The sequence below is a fragment of the Spermophilus citellus genome, assembly GCF_964194105.1.
Source record: "Spermophilus citellus genome assembly, chromosome: 8".
NCBI lineage: Eukaryota > Metazoa > Chordata > Mammalia > Rodentia > Sciuridae > Spermophilus > Spermophilus citellus.
The window spans coordinates 33,560,536-33,580,960 of NC_138189.1; the positions used below are offsets into that span (position 1 = coordinate 33,560,536).

The following is a 20,425-nucleotide window of genomic DNA, read 5'->3' on the forward strand; positions in this document are numbered from 1 at the left end:
ACATTACTAGTTAAGTGGTCTACTAGTGATCTTTCCCCCAGTCCCTATCTTTTAAATTGTGTAAAACTAACTAAAGAACTGAAGACTTAGGAGATAACCAGAAGAGTTGTACTGTTTCCAATTTTGTAGTTTAGTCAAACTATTAGGAGTCATTAAATGAGGTGACTAAAGGAATTGGGAATTAATTTTATATCCCTTTGTTTATTAATTGTGATCGTTTGCTCTCTAAAGTCATTGAAATAATAGAAAATATTAATTCACTGATTTCTTATATGCTTTATTTAGGCAGTCTATTGTATGACAGCCTAGGTTCATTGGGTGTTGGCACCTTATTAGGCGTGGTCTATTAAGGATTTTAATTTTAATCCTTATTAGAAGAAATATTAGAATTCTCATGGTGTTTTTTAGTGAAATTTAGCAGCAGTGTGGTTTCATAATTAAGTGGAAAACCAAAACTTTAAAATCTTAATTTGAGCGGCTTGAGGTATAGCTCAGTAGTATAGCATTTGCCTAACATTCTTGAGCCCTCGTTTCAATTTCCAGTACCACCAGATTTAATTTGTTATCCCTCTGCCCAGTGTCTTAAGGTGGTAGGTTAAATTTTGAATTTGATATGTTACTTCTTTTTTTAATATAGACATTTCTAGATATAAATTTTCCTTTTAAACACTGCTTCTCTGTATCCAGAAATTTTGATATGTTGCATTGTTTTGATTCATCTCAAAGTACTTTCTTATTTGCCTTTTTTAAAATTGAATTTTTTCTTACTATATTTTTTTTGTTGTTGTTTGTTTGTTTGTTTGTATTAGGTACTAGGAACTGAACTCAGGGGCACTTAACTACTGAGCCATATCTCGAGCCCTATTTTGTATTTTTTTAAATTTAGAGACAGGGTCTCACTTAGTTGTTTAGCGCTTCACCATTACTGAAGCTGGCTTTGAACTCACAATCCTCCTGCCTCAGCCTTCCAAGCTTCTGGGATTCCAGGCATGCACCATTGTGCCTGGCTGTATTTTTATTGTTAATTGACACATAATAATTATATATGTTTATGCAACACAGTATGATATTTCCTTCTGTGTCTACACCTATTAGCTATTTTGAAGTATATAATTAATTGTTGGCAATTACAAATACTCTACTGTGTTATAACATTTGAAATTATTTTGTATCAAACTACACCCCTGTACCAATTGGTCATCCTCTCTCCAACCCTCCCTAACTCTCAGCATTTAGTAATCACTACTGTGTTTCTATAAGAATAACCTTTTTAGTTTCCTCATACAAGTGAGAACATGTGGGTTTTTCTGAGTGTGCTTATTTTACTTATATTCCAGTATGTATACATACCACATTTTCTTTGTATAACCATTGATTGATGGCTAAGTTGATTCCATATCTTGACTATTGTGAACTGTGCTACTATTAGCATGGGGGGGGGTGTTGTAATCTTTAACATATTGTTTTTCATTTTTATTTTTATTTTGTTTGGGGGTGCTATTTAGGAGTATGTTTTTAAATTTCTAAGTATGTGTGAGTTTCCCAAATTATCTATTACTGATTTCTGATTTCGTTCAGTTGTTATCAGAGAATATACTTCATATTATTTCTGTCCTTTTAAGTTTACTGAGACTTATTTTATGGCCTATATATATATATTCTATCTTGGATCATATTCTATGTGCACTTGAAAAATGAATATATAGATGTTTGTTAGGTTTATTTGGTTTATAGTGTTCAAGACTTTAGTTTTCCTGTTGGTCATCCTGACTTGTTCTATCCATTAGAAGTAGGGCCTTGAAGTCTCTAGCTATTATTGTTGAATTGTTTGTTTTTTCCTTCATTTCTGTTTTTGTTTCATTTACTTTGGTGCCCTATTGTTTGACATGTATGCATTTATATTTTTCATATATTATTTACAATTAATGTCTAAAAGATTGGCCAATCTGAAAATTTCTGCAAGAATGAAAATCTGTGGATTAAATTATTTGAGAAAATAAAAGTAATCCAGAAAATTCATGCAATTTTTAAAATAGTATAATAGTTACTTTGCTGTGTGACAAATTAGCTCAAAACTTAGTGGTTTAAACAACCTTTATTATCTGTTTCTATGAGTCAGGAATTCAGGCCCTGCTTGTGTATGGGTTCTCTACTTCAGACTTTTTCAGACTATAATCAAAGTGCCATGTCCTAGAGAAGGAGCTACTTCTAAGCATATTTAACTTAAGATTGTTGGCAAGATTGAGTTCTTTGCCACATGGACCCCCCCAACATGGCAGCTTGTTAAGCACTGCATGCAGACTGATAAGGCAGTAGGAATTGAATGTGAACAAGAAAAAAAGTCACAGATTAGTTAACTGTTGGAAATGACATCTCATCACTTTGCCATATTCTCTTTGTTCGAAGCAAAGCACTAGGTATAACCCATATTCAAGGAGAGGGGGGATCACACAGGATACAGGAGATGGGGTTCTGTCATTGGGGAGCATCTCAGAAATACCTGCCCCACTTTCCCATATGCAGTTATATATAAGAACATGAGAAATGTGTTGGGTGCTTTGATGCATGCTTGTAATACCAATGACTCAGGAAGCTGAGACAGGTGAGTCACAAGTTCAAGACCAGTTTCAGCAACTTTAGCAAGACTCTGTCTCAGAAATTTAAAAGAAGAGAGGATGGGGATGTGGAGCTACCCCTGGGTTCAATTCCTAGCACTAAGAGAAAAAAAAAAGGACAACAACAACATGGGGGTGGGGGCGGAATCAGAATATATTTACTAGCTACTACTTAAGTTTTAATTAAATAACAAAATGTATTAATACTTTGTGATGACCGAAGTAGATGTGCCTTTGAAATAAATGAATAAATTACATATTACTTCCTACCAGTCTGGACAAGTTTTATTTTTAACCTGAGATTATATAACTTTATAAATTATTTATCCTTATTTCACCCTAGATAGTTGATAAATACAGCTTCTTTATTTATTTGGATAAAAAATTTGGGACACAGTAACTTGCTCAAGATCATTCAGAAATTAGTGTGAAGTGCAAAGTGCTTATAGTCTCACTTAAGCTTCTTCTCTAGTACATCTCTGTGTTCTCAAGATTCAGAGTGTTTTGTTATTTCTTATATATCCAGTGAAGAAAAGATATTATGGGATCACCATTGAAAGAAGAAAATTTCTCAACTGTTTTCTAGGAAAGATTTAATTCTTAAGGGTTAGGGCAGGAGGAATGAAAAGTAGTTATAGATGAGCATCCACTTTACTTTCTGAGAGGCAGATGGTGTAATATAAGGACTCCAGGCTTGGATATTCAAAGAGCTAAAGTGTTAGGGAGTCCTGTTCTATTAGTTACTAGCTGACTTACCTTGAGCAAGTCACTTATCCCCTCTGGAACTGCTTTGTCATCTATAAAATGAAGATATCACCTTACCTATTTTATGAAAGTCATTTATTAAATGCCTACCTTATGTTTGATACTATATTAAGCATTATATATATATATATTTATATATATGTGTGTGTGTGTGTGTTAGCTCATTAGTCCCCTCATCAATCCTATGTGGCAGTTATCAGTAGCTCATTCTAAGAATTTTTCTCAGAGTTGTACAAAGACTATTAAAGAAGTTTGTGAATATAAAAGTTGTTGGTAGGGCTGGAGTGTGCCTCAGTAGTAGAACACTTGCCTAGTATATGCAACATCCTGGTTTAGATCCTCTGCATCCCACATACACGCAGAAAGGTAATTTAGTGTGCTTTCTATGATACCATTATCAGCAACACATTTTTTGTAAATGGTATTTAGGAAATGACTAAATGGATATATGGGATATATGTGAGATAACAGCAACACTTTAGAAAAACAGTTTAGAGTTAGTGTTCTTAATACCTGAGCTTTACAACTTACATGTATGGAATAATAAAATAATATTTGTTATATTTGTACCATTGTATGAAATATGCACAAAAAACCTAAACATCTAGTGAAATTTAGTAAGTGATACTTAGTGGTGAATTCTCTGAAGCTATCTTAGTCCTCATCATGGGTAGGAAAAAATCAAGAATTCTAGACTTTTTGCCATTAGAGTATATATGTGTATATGTATATAAATTTGTATGCATTGTTATTGATTGCAGGGCAATTCATGATGTTAAAGCCACAGATCTGGGATTAGGTAAAGTAAGATTTAAGGCAGAAGTAGATTTTGATGGACGAGTTGTTACAAGATCATATTTGGAAAAACAAGATTTTGACCAAATGCTACAAGTAAGTTTATGTGTCTGTAATTTTCTTATATATCCTATGCTTAGAAAACTTAAATTCTAAGTAAATAAAACTTTTTCTGTTATTGATCTTAAACTCACTTCAGCTGTCAACATCTTAGATTCCAAAATTTGATAGAGAGCCTTTTATTTACTATAGAGTAGGTTGGAGGAGACAATAGAAGAGCAGACTTTTGAAGTTATTCATGCTTGCTATATGCCAGGCCATTTTAGCTGTTTTATCTTATTTACTCTTAACCCTGAGAGGTAAAGAAATAACATTTCATTTTAAAGTATAGGTAAATTAAGACAGATTAACTAACTTGCCTGAAGTTTCAGAGTCTTGTTTATGAATTTAGATCTCTCAAACTCCAGAATGTGTGCTTTTTTCTTTATATTAAGCAGTCTCCTCCCACTTTTATTTGAAGTTTTGCTTTCCATGCTTCAGTTACCCATAGTCAACCACAATTCAAAATATTAAATGGAAAATAACAGAAATAAACCGTTCATAAGCATTAAATTGCTTTTCTGAGAAGTGATGAAATCTTGTGCTGTCCTCCTCGGACATGAATTGTCCCTATATCCAGCATATCCTTGCTATCCATGCTGCCCACCCCCGCTTTGGCAGTTGAGAAGGAAGAAGGGGGCCACATTCACATAATTTTTATTACAGTATGTTGTTACAGTTGTTCTATTTCATTGTTAATTTTTGTTGTTACTCTTTTACTGTACCTAATTTATAAATTAAACTTTATCTTAGGGGTGTGTGTGTGTGTGTATAATTATATAGTTTTATGTATCTCCTGGGATCATGAAATTATCACTGTAAAAAGGGGACTGCTGTAGTTTAAAAGATAATTTACAGAATATAATGAACAGTGTAGATTATCACCATGTGCCTTTGTCCGTTGTTAATATTTTGCTATATGGGTTGAGTATCCCATCTCAAATATTTCAGATTTCAGAAATGTTTCATATTTCAGAGTTGTTTTTTGTTTGTTTGTTTTTAAGATCATTTGCATAGACTTGGATCAAACATCCCTAATGTGAAAATCTGAATTGCCTTTTTGTCATCACTCAAAATTTCAGAGCATTTTGGATTTTTGGACTGAGGGGCTCAACCTGTACTGTTAGCCTAAGATCTTAAAAACAGAATAAAGCATTACAAAAACAGCTCAAGCCAGTTTCTCTTCCTAAATTGCATTCTCCTTCCTTTATTCCTAGAATTAGTTATTATGATGAATTTGGTACCTACCATTTCCATTCATATTTTTATATTTGTCATCATGTTTTAGCATAATATAAAGCAACATTTTGGATGTTTAAAAATTTACAGAAATGATTTCATATTGTATGTATCTCTCTAAAATTTGCTTAACAGCATGTTGTTATATAACATGCTATATGAATATGCTGCAATTTATGTGTCCTAACTGCGGTCGATAGGCATTATATTCTTTTCAGTGTTAAATTATTAAAAAAAAATTCCATGATGGCATTCTCATACATGCTTCGTACTTTATATATGCGTAAATTTCTTTAGGGTAGTATACAGATAGCTAGGTTTAAAATAGGTGAGAGCCACTGAGCATACATTCTTGTCTTCAACTTCCAAAAGTATTGCCAAATTTTTCTCCAAAGTATGTTGATTCGATTCCCGCCATCAGCATACCAATGTTTCTGTTGCTTCACATTCTTACTAGATTATATTGACAGAATTATCTTTCTTCAGTTTGTTATAGTACATTCTAGGAGGGAGGCTATCAGGGATTGAACTCAGGGCCACTTGACCACTGAGCCACATCCCAGCCCTATTTTTTATATTTTATTTATTTTTCTTTTTTTATTAGTTGCTCAAGACAATATAATGAATGATCTTGACATATCATACATTTGATTCAAATAGGGTATGAATTCTCATTTTTCCACGTGTACAAATTGCAGGATCACATTGTTTATACATCCATGTGTATACATACACAATCCTAGTGTCAGTTGTATTCTGCTGCCCTCCCTCCCTCCCTCCCTCCCTTCTTCCCTCCCCTCCCCTCCCCTCCCATCACTATTCTCTACCCATTCTACTGTGACACTTATCTCTCTCTCTTTTTTTTTCTTCCCTTCCCCCTCACAACATCATATATGCATTTTGTGAACCCATGAGTGTCTCCTTCAGTCTTCTGTGAAATTCCCCTTCTCCCTCTCTTTCCCTCCCACCTATTTTTTGTATTTTAGAGACATGGTCTCACTGAGTTGCTTGTCCCTTCACTTTTTCTAAGTCTGGCTTTAACTCACCATCCTCCTGCCTCAGCCTCCTGAGCTGCTAGGATTACAAGAGTGTGCCGCTGCGCCCAGCTATTATAGTACTCTTTTCCTTTGTGCTTTTTATCTTGTATGATGAAGCCTTCATTATCCCATTTTCACAAAAATACTCTCTTCTTCTAAAAGTTTTATGGACTTCCATCCTTAGGTCTTTAGTCTAATTGGAGTTGTTTATTTAAAGAACTGAGGTAGAAATTGTCTTAACCTGATTTGTGAATACTGTTTTATATTTTATAGTGCTTTTGTATTTTTATAGCTCTTTAATATTTTATAGAGCTACATCTGTGTAGCATTGTACTCAATCTTCTTGAACTGAGTTTCTTGGGAAATAGGTGATCCATTGCCTGTATCCTAAAGTTTTTTAAACTTTTTATTAAACTTATCAGTGTTTGTCATAAATTTCTAAAAGGAATTATCAGTGTACCACTGTGATTTTTTTTTAATTTTATTTTGTTTTTCTGCTTTTATTTTCTTTACAGGAAATTCAAGAAGTGAAAACTCCTGAAGAGCTAGAGACCTTTATGCTTAAACATGGAGAAAATATTATTGATACATTAGGAGCTGAAGTAGATAGACTTGAGAAGGAACTGAAAGTAAGATATATACATTCATTATAAAAATATCGTATTGACGGGGCTGGGGATGTGGCTCAAGTGGTAGCGCGCTCGCCTAGCATGCGTGAAGCACTGGGTTCGATTCTCAGTACCACATAGAAACAAAATAAAGATATTGTGTTCACCTATAACTAAAAAATAAATATTAAAAAAATATTGTATTGAGGGCTGAAGGTTGTGGTTCAGAGGTAGAGTGCTCGCCTAGCATTCATGAGACACTGGGTTTGACCCTCAGCGCCACATAAAGTAAAATAAAGACATTGTGTCTACCTACAACTAAAAAATAAATATTAAAAAATATTATATTGGTAATGGCAACTATTTTTTGAGTATTTACTCTGGGCTAGATATATCACATGTACACTCTTTTTTTTTTCATGTTTCTTTTTTTTTTAACTTTATTTTTTTTAGTCATACATAACAGCAGAATATATTTTGACATATAATACATCCATGGAATGTACATACATCAATCATATTGTCTATTCTATTCTGCTGCCCTTCCTATCCTCCCTACTCCTCCTCTCCTCTCCCATCCTTTCTCTCTATCCAATCTAATGTGACACACTTTTTTTTTCTTTTTCTCATTACAACATCATATATGTATTCTGTATAACAATGAGGTTCTCCTTCCATCTTCCGTGCAACTCCCCTTCTCCCTCTTTTTTCCTCCCACCTCTCTTCCCTATTTACTGGTAGTCTTCTTCTCATGGTCTTCCTCCCTATCCCATTTTGAGTCACCCCCTTATATCAGAGAAGACATTCGGCATTTGTTTTTTAGGGATTGGCTAACTTCACTTAGCATAATCTGCTCTAATGCCATCCATTTACCTGCAAGTGCCATGATCTTGTACATGCACACTCTTAAACTCCCAGAAACCCCATAATGGTTAGCTATTTATAGGCAAAATGATTAGGTTAGACAAGTTGGATAACTGACCTGAGAAAGTAGGGGAATTACGATTTGAACCTGTTATTCAGTTCCAAAAACTGTATTTCTAACCACTGTTCTGTTTGCTTAGTTTCTAAAATAGCAAAAAGGTTTTTGTTTCTTTTTCTTTTTCTTTTTTTTTGGTGCTGGGGATCAAACCCAGGGCCTTGTACATGCAAGGCAAGCACTCTACCAAGTTTTTTGTTTCTTTTTAAATAAGCATTTTGAAAGTTCCTAAAGAAAGATAAAAGGTAAACTTTTGAATGTGATCAAAAGTTAAAATAAATAAGATATGACCTTAAAAATACACATTTAGGCGGGACTAGGGATATAACTCAATTGATAGGGTGCTTGCCTCACATGCCCAAGACCCTGGGTTCAATCCCCAGCACCACCAAAAAACAAAACAAAACAAAAATTTACACATATAGGGGTTGAGGTTGTGGCTCCTTGGTAGAGCATGTGTGCCTAGCATGTGTGAGACACTGGGTTCGAGCCTCAGCACTTCATAAAAAAATAAAATAAAGGTATTGTTTCCATCTACAATTTAAAAATATTTTAAAAAATATACAGACACCTTGATTTTAGTCCACCTGATTTATTTGATGTTTATTTGTATTAATTTGGAGATTTTAGTTGTGTTGCTGAACTATCTGATCAGGTTGCCTTTAAAAATGTCTCTGTTCTTAAATTGCCATTTATTGACATTTGGGTTCTATTTGTTCACAGTGCATAAACACTTGTAAATGACCTTTAATATATAATATAGTTGGTGAAGGCAGTGCATTTTCTTCAGTTGATGTTGACCATTCTTTAGTTTTGTTAAAAAACTGAAGGAAAAAAAAAAAACTACTCTGCTTTACTGTCTTTGTGAATTTAGATATCTGATTACATTAATAGTAAAGAAGACTTTGTTAATATTGTTGGCATTATAGTTCACAAAGTTACCTGACATAATTTTTGGAGTTTTTAAATGAGCATTTCTCAAATATTTTGGTCTTAGGACTCTTTTTATTCTTAAAAATTATTGAGAACCCAATATCTTTTATTTGTTTGAGTTATAGTTACTGATATTTTCAAATCACACATAAAACTGAGAAATTTAATAATATTTATCCATTCCTCTCTACATAAGCATGTTACTATATATAATATTTTAATGAAAAATAATTTTTCCAAAATGGGAAGAAAAATAGTTAAAGGAGTGATATTATTTTACATTTTTTTAAAAACTCCCTTATACCTACCGGTAGAAGATAGAGTTCCATATCTGCCTCTGCATTTAATGTGTAGTGATTTGATTATTTTGGTTGAAGAACATGAAGAAAAGGGAGGAATATTCTTACAGTCTCTTAACACAACTGGAATATTATCTTTTGATGCTATATCCATATCTGGCAGCAAATCTTATCAGTGAACTTCTCACAAGTTACTTGTGCAGTTAGGGGGCACTGTCTATAAAGACTGCCCTTGCTTCCAAATTCCAATTGTGAGTTTTGAGAGTGCCAGGACTACCCAAAGGTCTGATAATTCACTTGAAGGACTCCCAGAACTCATTGAATGGTGTAATTCTCATAGTTACGGGGCTGTTGTGGTGGTGGTGATGGTAGTAGTTGTACTGGGGATAGAATCCATGGCCTGTCATATGCTTAGCAAACACTCTATCCCTGATTTACATCTCCATCCCCATTGTCAGGGTTTAATGTAGGGAAAGAATACATATTAAAATTAGGCAAGGGAAGAAGGACATAGGATAGAGAGCCAGGAAAGTTCCAAAAGTTGGAGCTTCAGTTGTCCCTTTCCTGTTGAGTCATGTTTCCTGGCAATGGAATGTAATGGTAGCATAGAGTGTTGCCAACTAGGGAAGCTCATCTGAGACTTGATGTCTATAGGTTTCATTGGGGACCATGGTTGACTGCTTGAGTGAACCCTTTGACTCCTACTCTACCAGAAGTAGTAGATAACTGTGGAACCAAAACTACAAAGTGGCCAACACTCTCCAGATAAACAAAGACACTCTTAGGACATTTCATGGGTTTAGAAACCATCTCCCAATGATTGAAAGGGAAAAAAAAAAAACAGTTCTTTTTTTAGGTAAGATTAATTCTCTAGTATGCATTGCTATGCTAATATCTATCAGTCTGTCTTTGTATTCTGAATATATCTTTTACCTGTGCATGATTCTATAACATAAATTGGTATACTGACTTATGCAGATCCTTTGAATGGTGTTCATGTTATTTTTTAAAAATCATTTTATTCAGTTCACAACTCAAGCAATCACAGGAGTACTTTCTTGTGATATTGTAACTCAGTATGATGTAGGGCTTTATACTTCTCAATTTTTTTTTTTTTGCTCATTTGGGGCTTAAATCTGTTAATAAATAAGCAGCCTCATACAAGTGAAGTGTATGAGAACCTTTTGAGGTGTTAGGAATGTCTTCTCTGCACTTTCCCCACTCACAGTTTCATATGCACAAAAATATACATGTGTACATACACAGGCAGTCTTTCTGAGATGCTAATGAATAAAATCCCAGGAGTAGTAGTCTGCTTTTTTGTTGTTGTTCTAATTAGTTATACATGATAACAGAATGCATTTTGATTCATTGTACACAAATGGAGCACAACTTTTCATTTTTCTGGTTGTATGTGATGTAAGAGTCATACCACATGTGCAGTGATACATGTACTTAGGGTAATGATGTTCAACTCATTGCACCATCGTTCCTGTCCTTTCCCTCCCTCCTCTTTGCCCAATTAAAGTTCCTCCATTCTCCCCACACTCCTTTCCCCCCACATTATGGAACAGCATTCACTTATTAGAGAGAACATTCAGCCTTTGGTTTTGGGGATTGGCTTACATCACATAGCATGATATTCCCCCAGTTCCATCCTGCAAATGCCATAATTTTATTCTCTTTAAATGCTGAGTAATATTCCATTGTGATTATGTGCCACAGTTTCTTAATCCATTCATCTGTTGAAGGGCATCAAGGTTGGTTCCACAGTTTAGCTATTTGTGAATTGAGCTGCTATGAACATTGATGTGGCTGTGTCACTATAGTATGCTGATTTTAAGTCCTTTGGGTATAGATTGAGAAGTGGGATAGCTGGTTCAAATGGTAGTTCCATTCCTAGTTTTCTAAGAAATCTCCATACTGCTTTCAGTAATGGTTGCACCAATTTGCAGTGCCACTAGCAGTGTATGAGTGTACCTTTTTCTCCACATCCTCGCCAACACTTAATGTTGCTTGTATTCTTGATAATTGTTACTCTGACTGGAGGGAGATGAAATCTTAGAGTAGTTTTGATTTGTATTTCTGTAATAACTAGAGAAGTTGAACATTTTTTCATATATTTGTTGATTGGTTGTATATCTTCTGAGAAGTGTCTGTTCAGTTCCTTAGCCCATTTATTGATTGAGTTATTTATTTTTTTGGTGTTAAGGTTTTTGAGTTCTTTATATATCCTGGAGATCAGTGCTCCATCTGACGTGCATGTAGTAAATATGTTCTCCCATTCTGTGGTCACTCTCTTCACATTATTTATTGTTTCCTTTGATGAAATATACTTCTCCATTTTATCACAGTATTTTTTTTAATTTTTTTTTCTTTTTTTTTATTGATTATTTAAAGCATTACATAGTTCATGATATATCATCTTTCATACATTTGACTCAAATTGTGTTTTGAACTCCCATTTTCACCCCAAATACAGATTGCAGAATCACATCTGTTACATATTCACATTTTTACATAATGCCATATTAGTGACTGTTGTATTCTGCTACCTTTCCTATCCCCTACTATCCCCCCTCCCCTCCCCTCCCCTCCCATCTTCCCTCTCTACCTCCCCTGCTGTTGTTCAATTCTCTCCCTCTTTTTCCTTCCCCCTTGCCCCTCATAACCTCTTATAATTTTATGTATCATTGAAGGTCTCCTACCATTTCCATGTGCTTTCCCTTCTCTCCCCGTTTCTCTCCCCCCATTCGTCTTTGTTTACTGTAGTCTTTTCCTCATGCTCTTCCTTCCTGTTCTGTTCTTAGTTGTTCTCATTATATCAAAGCAGACATTTGGCATTTGTTTTTTAGGGCTTGGCTAGCTTCACTTAGCATAATCTGTTCTAATGCCATCCATTTCCCTGCAAATTCTATGATTTTGTCATTTCTTAGTGCTGCATAATACTCCATTGTGTATATATGCCACATTTTTTTATCCATTCATCTATTTTTTTAATTTTTTTAATGTGCTGAGGACTGAACCCAGTGCCTCACACACATGTGAGGCAAGCACTCTACTACTGAGTCACAACCCCAGCCCTGTATCACAGTATTTTTAAAAGTGGACTGTCTAGTGAAGTTTAATAAAATTGACACATTTTACTAGTTTATGAGGGGTATTTTAAAGTGAAAGTGGCTTTTTTTCCCCTTGAGTATGTGGCAGTAAAGGAACACATTAACAACTAATACAGTTCCATTTGCCTTGAACTGTGCAAAGGTGCCAGTGGTTTTACCCACCATTGTTTTTATGCCATCATAGGAAATAGCAGCGTCTTAGTTATGTATTATTTACTATGAAAAGTTTTAACTTTAGAGTGGCCCTGCAAAGGTCTCATGACTCCCAATAATGCTTGGACCTTGAGAACCATTGTTCTCTATAAAATGTGAGGTGATGATTATATTGAGCAGGGTAACACAAAAAAGAATAACACTTTGTTCTTCAGTTTTAGTTACCTGGCAAGGAAAATAATGAACTAAATCTTTATTTGTTATACTTTAAGACAATAAATCAAAAGTCATATTTAAGAATAATTACAAATTGTTCATTCTCAGGTGTTATTTACTCTTAATCATAGCAAGATAAAGATTATTGTTTGTTTAGCTAACTTTGTTGTTTAATTAAATTCTATTAAATCTTTACTAGTGTATTTGAATTATATAAGTCTTTCATTCCCCAGTACTGCCCCCCCCCCCAAAAAAAAAAAGAATTATATAAGTCTTTTAAGTCAAAGAGCTAAGTTTAACCTGCATGTTCAGGTGGAAGCATCTTTGACTAAGATAACAGCATGATTAATCTTAAGTCAGAGGAAAGTTCTTCATAGTTGCAGTCCCAAACCAAAAAAAAGGAGTACATGAATAGAATTTTTTCTACTCATGAAAATAAACTGATTTTCTTTCAAAAACTAAAATTTTATATATTGGATAGTCCCTCATTTTTAAATATCTATGGTGTCCTTCTAATTTTAGTTTGTAATTACTGTTGAATTACTTAATGTTATTGAATAATTAACAAATTACTAATTAATAGTTACTTTCCTTGTTTTGACTCCATGGAAAGGGGACAACTGAAGCTCAATGTTTGAACTTTAGTAATACTTCTTTTTAATACTATAATTCTGCATAGCCATTAGCCATCTCTTGAGTAATTTCATTGAGTTTTAGAATAGGTGATATTTTTGGCTTAAAATTCTAGAACTTGGGGCTGGGGTTGTGGCTCAGTGGTAGAGCATATGCCTGGCATCCATGAGGTACTGGGTTTGTTCCTCAGCACCACATATAAATAAAAGATTTTGTGTACACTTAATACTAAAAAAATGTTTTAAATTCTAGAACTTGCCTAATTTTATATAAAGATATTAAAAATAATAAAATCTAATTATAAATTCTGATACTATAAAGTGGAAGTTACAAAATTTTTATAAAATTGTAAAAAGTATCTATTTTTAAAATATTATTTTGAAGTTTTTTGAACCATCTGTTTTAATTTTTTTCCTTTTGTTCTACCTTTATGTTTTAGTGTGTGGGTTGACCTGTCTTCCCATCCCTTCATGAAGTTTTTTATATTTGAAATGATTTTTTTTCCTGCAAGGGAGATGAAACAATTCCATTGGAATTAATTCAGTGGGAGACTGCCATAACATTTGTAAATTCCTTTAAGTAATGTTTCATTTAAATGCTCTGCTCTTTATCTGTGCTCTTCTAGTTGCATTCTCCTAACAGCATTTTCCTGACTTCAGCCTACAGCGTTGCAAATAAAATCACACGATTTGGTTTTTATCTCTCTATGAGTTGTTGAAATAAAATCTGTCTGTGATTAGTAAAATGGTCCAGTTCACATTGAGCAGTACGTGAGACATAGTAATTCCAAAAGTATTTATTGAATAAAAGAATGAAAATTTTAAGTGGGGCACTAATTATTGATTCTTTAGTTTAGTTCTGTGTAACAAATACCAGTTTCTATAATGCCCGTGATGTCTTGTTATAAAGTAAACATTAAATTTTCAGGATATTAATACTTTTTCTTTTATGCATTCATTCAGCAAATGTGTGTGCATACATTTTGCATTGTGCACATATTTTTTTACAAATGTTGTTAGTTTTCTATCTGAAACCTTATTTTAAAAATTAGAGAAAATTAACTTTTGGGGTTCTTTTCCTTGAGATAAGATTTTTTTATCACGGTGATTTTAGATAGAATAATACCATATTTCTCAAAAACAGCTAAATATTTGATATCATACTGGGATAGGTAAGGGTTTCTTTTTTTTTAAGAGAAAAAAATAAAAAATTTTTATTCTATTTAAGAAGTTCTGGAGACGGAATAGTGTCAGGTAAAAAAAAATTGAGAACAAAACTGTTCTCTATGTTTGGGTAGCCCTGACCACTCTCACCCTAGGATCCAAGAAGAAATTACCCCCAGGCACACTTGAACAAAACTTAGTTACAAGAAAAATTCTTGTGTACAGTTTTTTTAAAAAGTGTTTTATTAGTTGTTAGTGGACCTTTATTTATTTTTATGTGGTGCTGAGAATCGAACCCAGTGCCTTACACATGCTAGGCAAGTGCTCTACCACTGAGCCACAATTCCAGCCCTCTTGTGTACAATTAATAAAATGCTGTGGCAGAGCTAAACTCTAGTGTTAACACCAGACTTCAGTTTTTATAACTTAATTCCTTTAGGATAAGTAATACACGTGGCCCCAGGATATTAGTTTTTAAACTAGAAGTTATTAATCCTGACTGATCATTGGGATCACTTAGAACAGTTTTTTTTCCCCGTTAATTTAGTTTTACAGTTTTTATCAAATAATGCACAAAGTTCATAGTCAAACAGAACCGAGAAGCTTGTAACAAAGATAAGAATCACCTGCCTCATTCTGCTTATTCCTTAATTCTACTCTCTGAGATGGCTGTTTTTAATATTTGTAGTATTTCTTTTTGTTTATATGCCATATTTCTATGTAAGTCTTATACTGCTTCTCCTGATTTAACATTATTTATTTCCTCTTTGCTGGGTATAGCTTTTATATACTCCTTTTATATACTCCTGTACATCTTCTAATCTAATTGGGGGACATTATCCCCCAAATAGAGTTAGATATGTCCTTCCTTTATATACCCTTAGTAAAAAAGAAGCCCAAAACCTTTACTTTACTCTGTAGTAGCAGAGTATTAACTTGCCTGCTTACTTATCTAGACCCCTTACTAAATATAAGTTTATTGAAGACAAATACTATTTTTTGTTATAGAATTGAAATTCCTTAATCTAGCATATGGTAAAATTTAACAATCTGATTGCTGCCTGTCTTTTTAGCCCTTCTTGTAGTCTCTGTGCCAACTCCACCATAGTGCCACAATCTACTTTCTGGGCTCTCTTCCTTTGCTCATACAATTTTATTTTCCTACCCAAACACTCTTACTCATCTCTCTGGAAGACTTACCACATATGTGTCTAACTTAGATTATTATGTCTTCAGTTAAATCTTTCTGGATTGCATGAGCAAAAATAACGGGACTCTCATTTTTATTCCTAGTGTTTAGTATACTATAATAGTTAGGAGACTGTATTAAGGCTTGAAATCTATCCCCATTCCATCATTTACTAAGAATTTGACCTTACATTAGTTAATTTCTTCAAACTTCAATTTTTCTAGGCATAAAATGGAAATAATAATAATGTTATGATAAGGATTTTAGAATACACACATCTGTACATAAAACCTGTAGCACAGTACTTGAAATGAATAAGTGCTCACTAAACATTAAATGTTATTCTGTAATACTTTATACCATAGGTGAGAATTGCTTCACTTATCTTCATGGCTGACCTAAGTCCATTAGGGTCAATATCAGTCTTATTTAATTATCATAGCTTCACTTTCTAGCATAGTACCTGTCCCAAGACTAAACGGATTGTTATTGACATCCATCAAATGAGTGGTTATGAATTCATTGTTTCTTATTACAATTGTTTTGCAGTGATTTTTGTTTTTATCACAAAAGAGAGCATATTTCTAATGCTTTGGCAATGCTTGGCACATACAAGATCCTTAATGCATTTTGCATTTCTTAAGACATGAAAGACTCAGGGTGGTAGAACCATTTGCTGTACTGTTTGTAGTGTGTCTGTTCACCTCTTCGCCTTTTTCCTTATGCAAATATTTCTCTGGTTAGTATGCTATAGTAAAATAGTTTGATCAAATGCTTCCAGTAACTCTAGTGATCAAAAGAAAATTTTTTAAAATAGAGGTTTTATTTTACTGAATAACGTGATAATTTTTCTTTCCAGAAACGAAATCCTGAAGTTCGGCATGTAGATTTGGAGATACTTTAACCTTGATGGGGTCTTGGAAATGAGCTTGTCAAGCCATTCTACAAAGCACGTTTTCCTGCTTCTTCCCATACTAAAGGAGTCAGCGCCATTCAGAAGCCATTTCCTTTTTCAAGACAGAGGAAATATTTTATGTAAAGAGCAATTGAACAGGCCACAGAACTAAAACTTCTTTCTTCTAATCATGTTTTTTGTGCTTCAGTAGGGGACACTTTGGTTATTTCAGTTGTTCATAATTTCATTTTAGCCTGTCAGTGTGTATTATACCTTGCAATCATGTTTCCTTTCTTCACATTGGTAAAAAATAAGTGGCATCCATAGGATTATAACTTTTAATTTTGTTCCTACTGAAGATTTTACTCCATCAAAATCTGCCAATCTTGACTATTCTGGCTAAATTTGGTTCAGGGTTTATAAACAGTCACTCTCTTTCAAAGTCTGTCTTTCCTAATACAATGTAGAAATTACTTTTTTCTACGCACCTTGTTATTTTGACCTGAGCATTGAGAAGAGTCCTTCTTTCCTAACCTAAACTCTTTATCCAGATATTCATTCCAGAAGTGGTTTAGTTATTACTGAATTAAGTGAAGACATTTCAGTACTCTTTTATATCATAGAAGTTGCCGTTTTATAAAAATTTCTCATTTCTCTTTTTTTCCCTTATTTGGTTTAATTTTTCTGAAGTTAAGAGATATAAAGTAATCCTAAACATTTCCATAGGCCAGTGTAATGGTTGTTTCTTTTCTTTTCTCTCTTTTTTTCTTTCTTTCTTTATTTGGGGTGGGGGGGATAAACCGGCTTCAGTACTGTAATGTTTATTTTCTGGGAGATAATGCATTTATAAGCATTTTAATATTCTGCAAAATGAACTAGAAATATTTATAATTTTACAGACAGGACAGCATTTCATTTTTAATTTATTTAAATGGAGGCACTACTTATGTAAATTTGAACCGTGGGATATTTCTTGCTTTGAGAGAGAAGTAAATCTCTTACACTGAAACTTATGTCATGATTTTGTATCATATGGTAGTCGTCAGTGTATCTGTGAGTTTCTTGCAGTTACAAGTGGGCATTCAGCATAATATATTGGGCTATAACATATTATTGTAAGTAAATAGTTTTCTAATGACCATAAAGTATCAAGGTGAAGAAAACATGTAATTCAAGTAATTAAAATTTTTAGTGAAAAACTACAGCTGTCTCCATCAAAACAAGTCATATGCACTTTAAAATGTCCAGGTAACAGTGAGCATTGTTCATGCCAGAATGGTGGCTACTGATCTTTGCTGAGTGAGACCTGCAGACCTAACTACCTGTGTGAGGTCAGGTTCTTAAAGCTAATATGGAAGTTTATAAATTATAGCAAATTGTAATCCTGGAAACAAAAAATAAATCTTTGACTAAAGGGTTTGTTTTGGTAATTTTTAATCTAGTACTGTCATTTACTGGAAAATTGTGAGAATTGACATTGTACTTCTTTTGGTAATGCTCTACATTTTAAATAAGGTAACAATTCAGTTTTATTTTAATATATAAAATTGTTGAGCTGGGGATGTAGCTCAGTAGTCAAGTGCTTGCCTAGCATGCATAAGGCCCTTGGTTCAGTTCTCAGCACTAGAAAAAAATAAATAAACACACATATATTTCCATATATCCAACATTTATCATTTGATTATCTGTTCTTATACTTTGATTCCTCATCCCTAGTTTTTTTAATCTTTATTATTTACCTGTTATGATTACAATGCTATACATTCTGCCTTCTTTCTCCATCCCCTTTCCCACCTGCCATTTGTTACTATATGTCATTGCTACATGGGATAGTCCAAATTACATACAACTTCCTACAAGTAAAATTACTCTTAGATTTTTCACAGTTAGATAAGAATAATTAACTTGTTTTTTAAGAGACTATCAAAGTTGATGCTCAGAAGTTATTCCAATTTTTTTTTAAGAATTCTCTAGAAAAGGCCAATTCCTACTATGTCTTCAGATTTTCTAAACTGATTTTGGTTGAGGTCATACTATTCTTAAGTAATTGAAAACTTACGTTGCTGTTTTTTTCTACTTCTAATGTTTTCAAGTTTGTTTACATAAATTTGACACAAAGGAGTGCAAATGTCTAGAAATTTTGAGGATTGCTGTGAAATCAGGAAATGTGTTTTATCCTTTTTTTCTTTTTTCCTTTAAACTGGAGTCACATTGCAAATTTAAAACCAGGGGATTTGGGGCCTCTTTCTTTAAGACAATATCTTGTTTTACCAGTCTCTTGTTTCTGTCTTTTAAGTCTTCCTCTGGTCCTCCATTGCATTTGAACATTTAAAGTGTATAATTTTTTTTTTTTTTTAGTTGGAAACATTTCTTTATTTTATATTTATGTGATGCTGAGGATCGAACCCAGTGCCTCACACATTCTAGGCAAGCGCTCTACCTCTGAGCCACAATCCCAGCCCTAAATTTTTTAAAAAACTTTTTTGGGTACCAGGGGATTGAACTCAGGGGCACTCAACCACTGAGCCCCATCCCCGGCCCATTTTGTATTTTATTTAGAGCCAGATTCTCATGAGCCACTGGGATTACAGATATGTGCCTTAAGTATATGAATTTTAATGTTTTCAAGGGAAATATTCTTTGTTGGAGAATAATTACAGAATTAATGTTGGACAGAATGGAGGAACAGTCAAGGACCCAAGTTGTGATATATCTGTTTTCAGCTTTGGCTGTTAATGGATCTCTAGCCAACTAGACATAGCAGCCCCAAACTTTCTTTATAAGTACATTTTCAGATTATAGCCATGGGAAGGTAAGAAGTGAGGACCTATTTTTAAGTGGAACATCTTGGTGGTCATTAGCATTCAATTTCAGAGAGCTATGTTCTGGACATGTACTAAGGAATCTGTGAGAATCAGACTGGAGATTTTTTTTTAATTTTTCAAAAACAAAATCTTTGTGCACACACACACAGAGAGACTCTCTCTCATTTGCCCCAAATCACCCAAAATAACAAAATGTCATAAGTCAGGTTTTTCAACATACGGTTTTCACTGTTCTCATAATTATCTCATAATTTGGATAATGCTTTTGCTAAAATTACACCCACTAAAGAAAGGCTTATGTTTTAAATCTGATAACTTTTGAGGTAGAATGCTGGGAACTAGAGAAAATTGCAAAGGCATTTGGAATTTATATTATCTTCTTAGATTGCATTTGTCAAGCCTTGGCAGCATTTCTTTTAAATGTGATGACCCCCAATTTGCCAAACTGTCAGGAGTCAGTGAAGCAAGGAATTGAAGGTAAAATGTTGATTCAAAGATTGTCTCCCCTAAATCCCTCATCCCTGCTTCAAAATGGAACTTTGGAAGGCATTTATATAGAAGATTGGTCTGACAGCCTTTATATTTGCATTTTTTACTTGCATCCCTAGACTTGGTTTTATGGTAAAAGAAATTTTTCATTTCTATTACATTATAATTCATTTGTCTGATTTCATTGGCAGATTAAGATGGTACTGGTCCCTCAGGATGCTTTTTTTCCTTAATAAAACATCATATGTAAATAAGAACAACTCACTCAGTAATTTGGGACACTTCCCCCCCTGCCCCCCATAAATGAAGATTTGTTAAACATAGATGTTTCTTTACCTCATGTACTAAGAATTAAACTGTATTATATGGTACAT

General features: G+C 33.7%; 1 protein-coding gene across 1 annotated transcript in view; it reads left to right on the plus strand.

Moving 5' to 3' along the window:
- The window catches only part of SLC30A9 (solute carrier family 30 member 9), a 107,607-nt gene extending 89,455 nt beyond the window's left edge, over positions 1-18,152 (plus strand). Inside the window, exons 16-18 of the mRNA XM_081303032.1 lie at positions 4,142-4,271; positions 7,066-7,179; positions 16,702-18,152. Coding sequence (XP_081159158.1) covers positions 4,142-4,271; positions 7,066-7,179; positions 16,702-16,746 — 289 coding nt within the window. The 3' untranslated portion in view covers positions 16,747-18,152. The remainder of the gene's footprint in view (positions 1-4,141; positions 4,272-7,065; positions 7,180-16,701) is intronic.
- Positions 18,153-20,425: the final 2,273 nt, after the last annotated feature.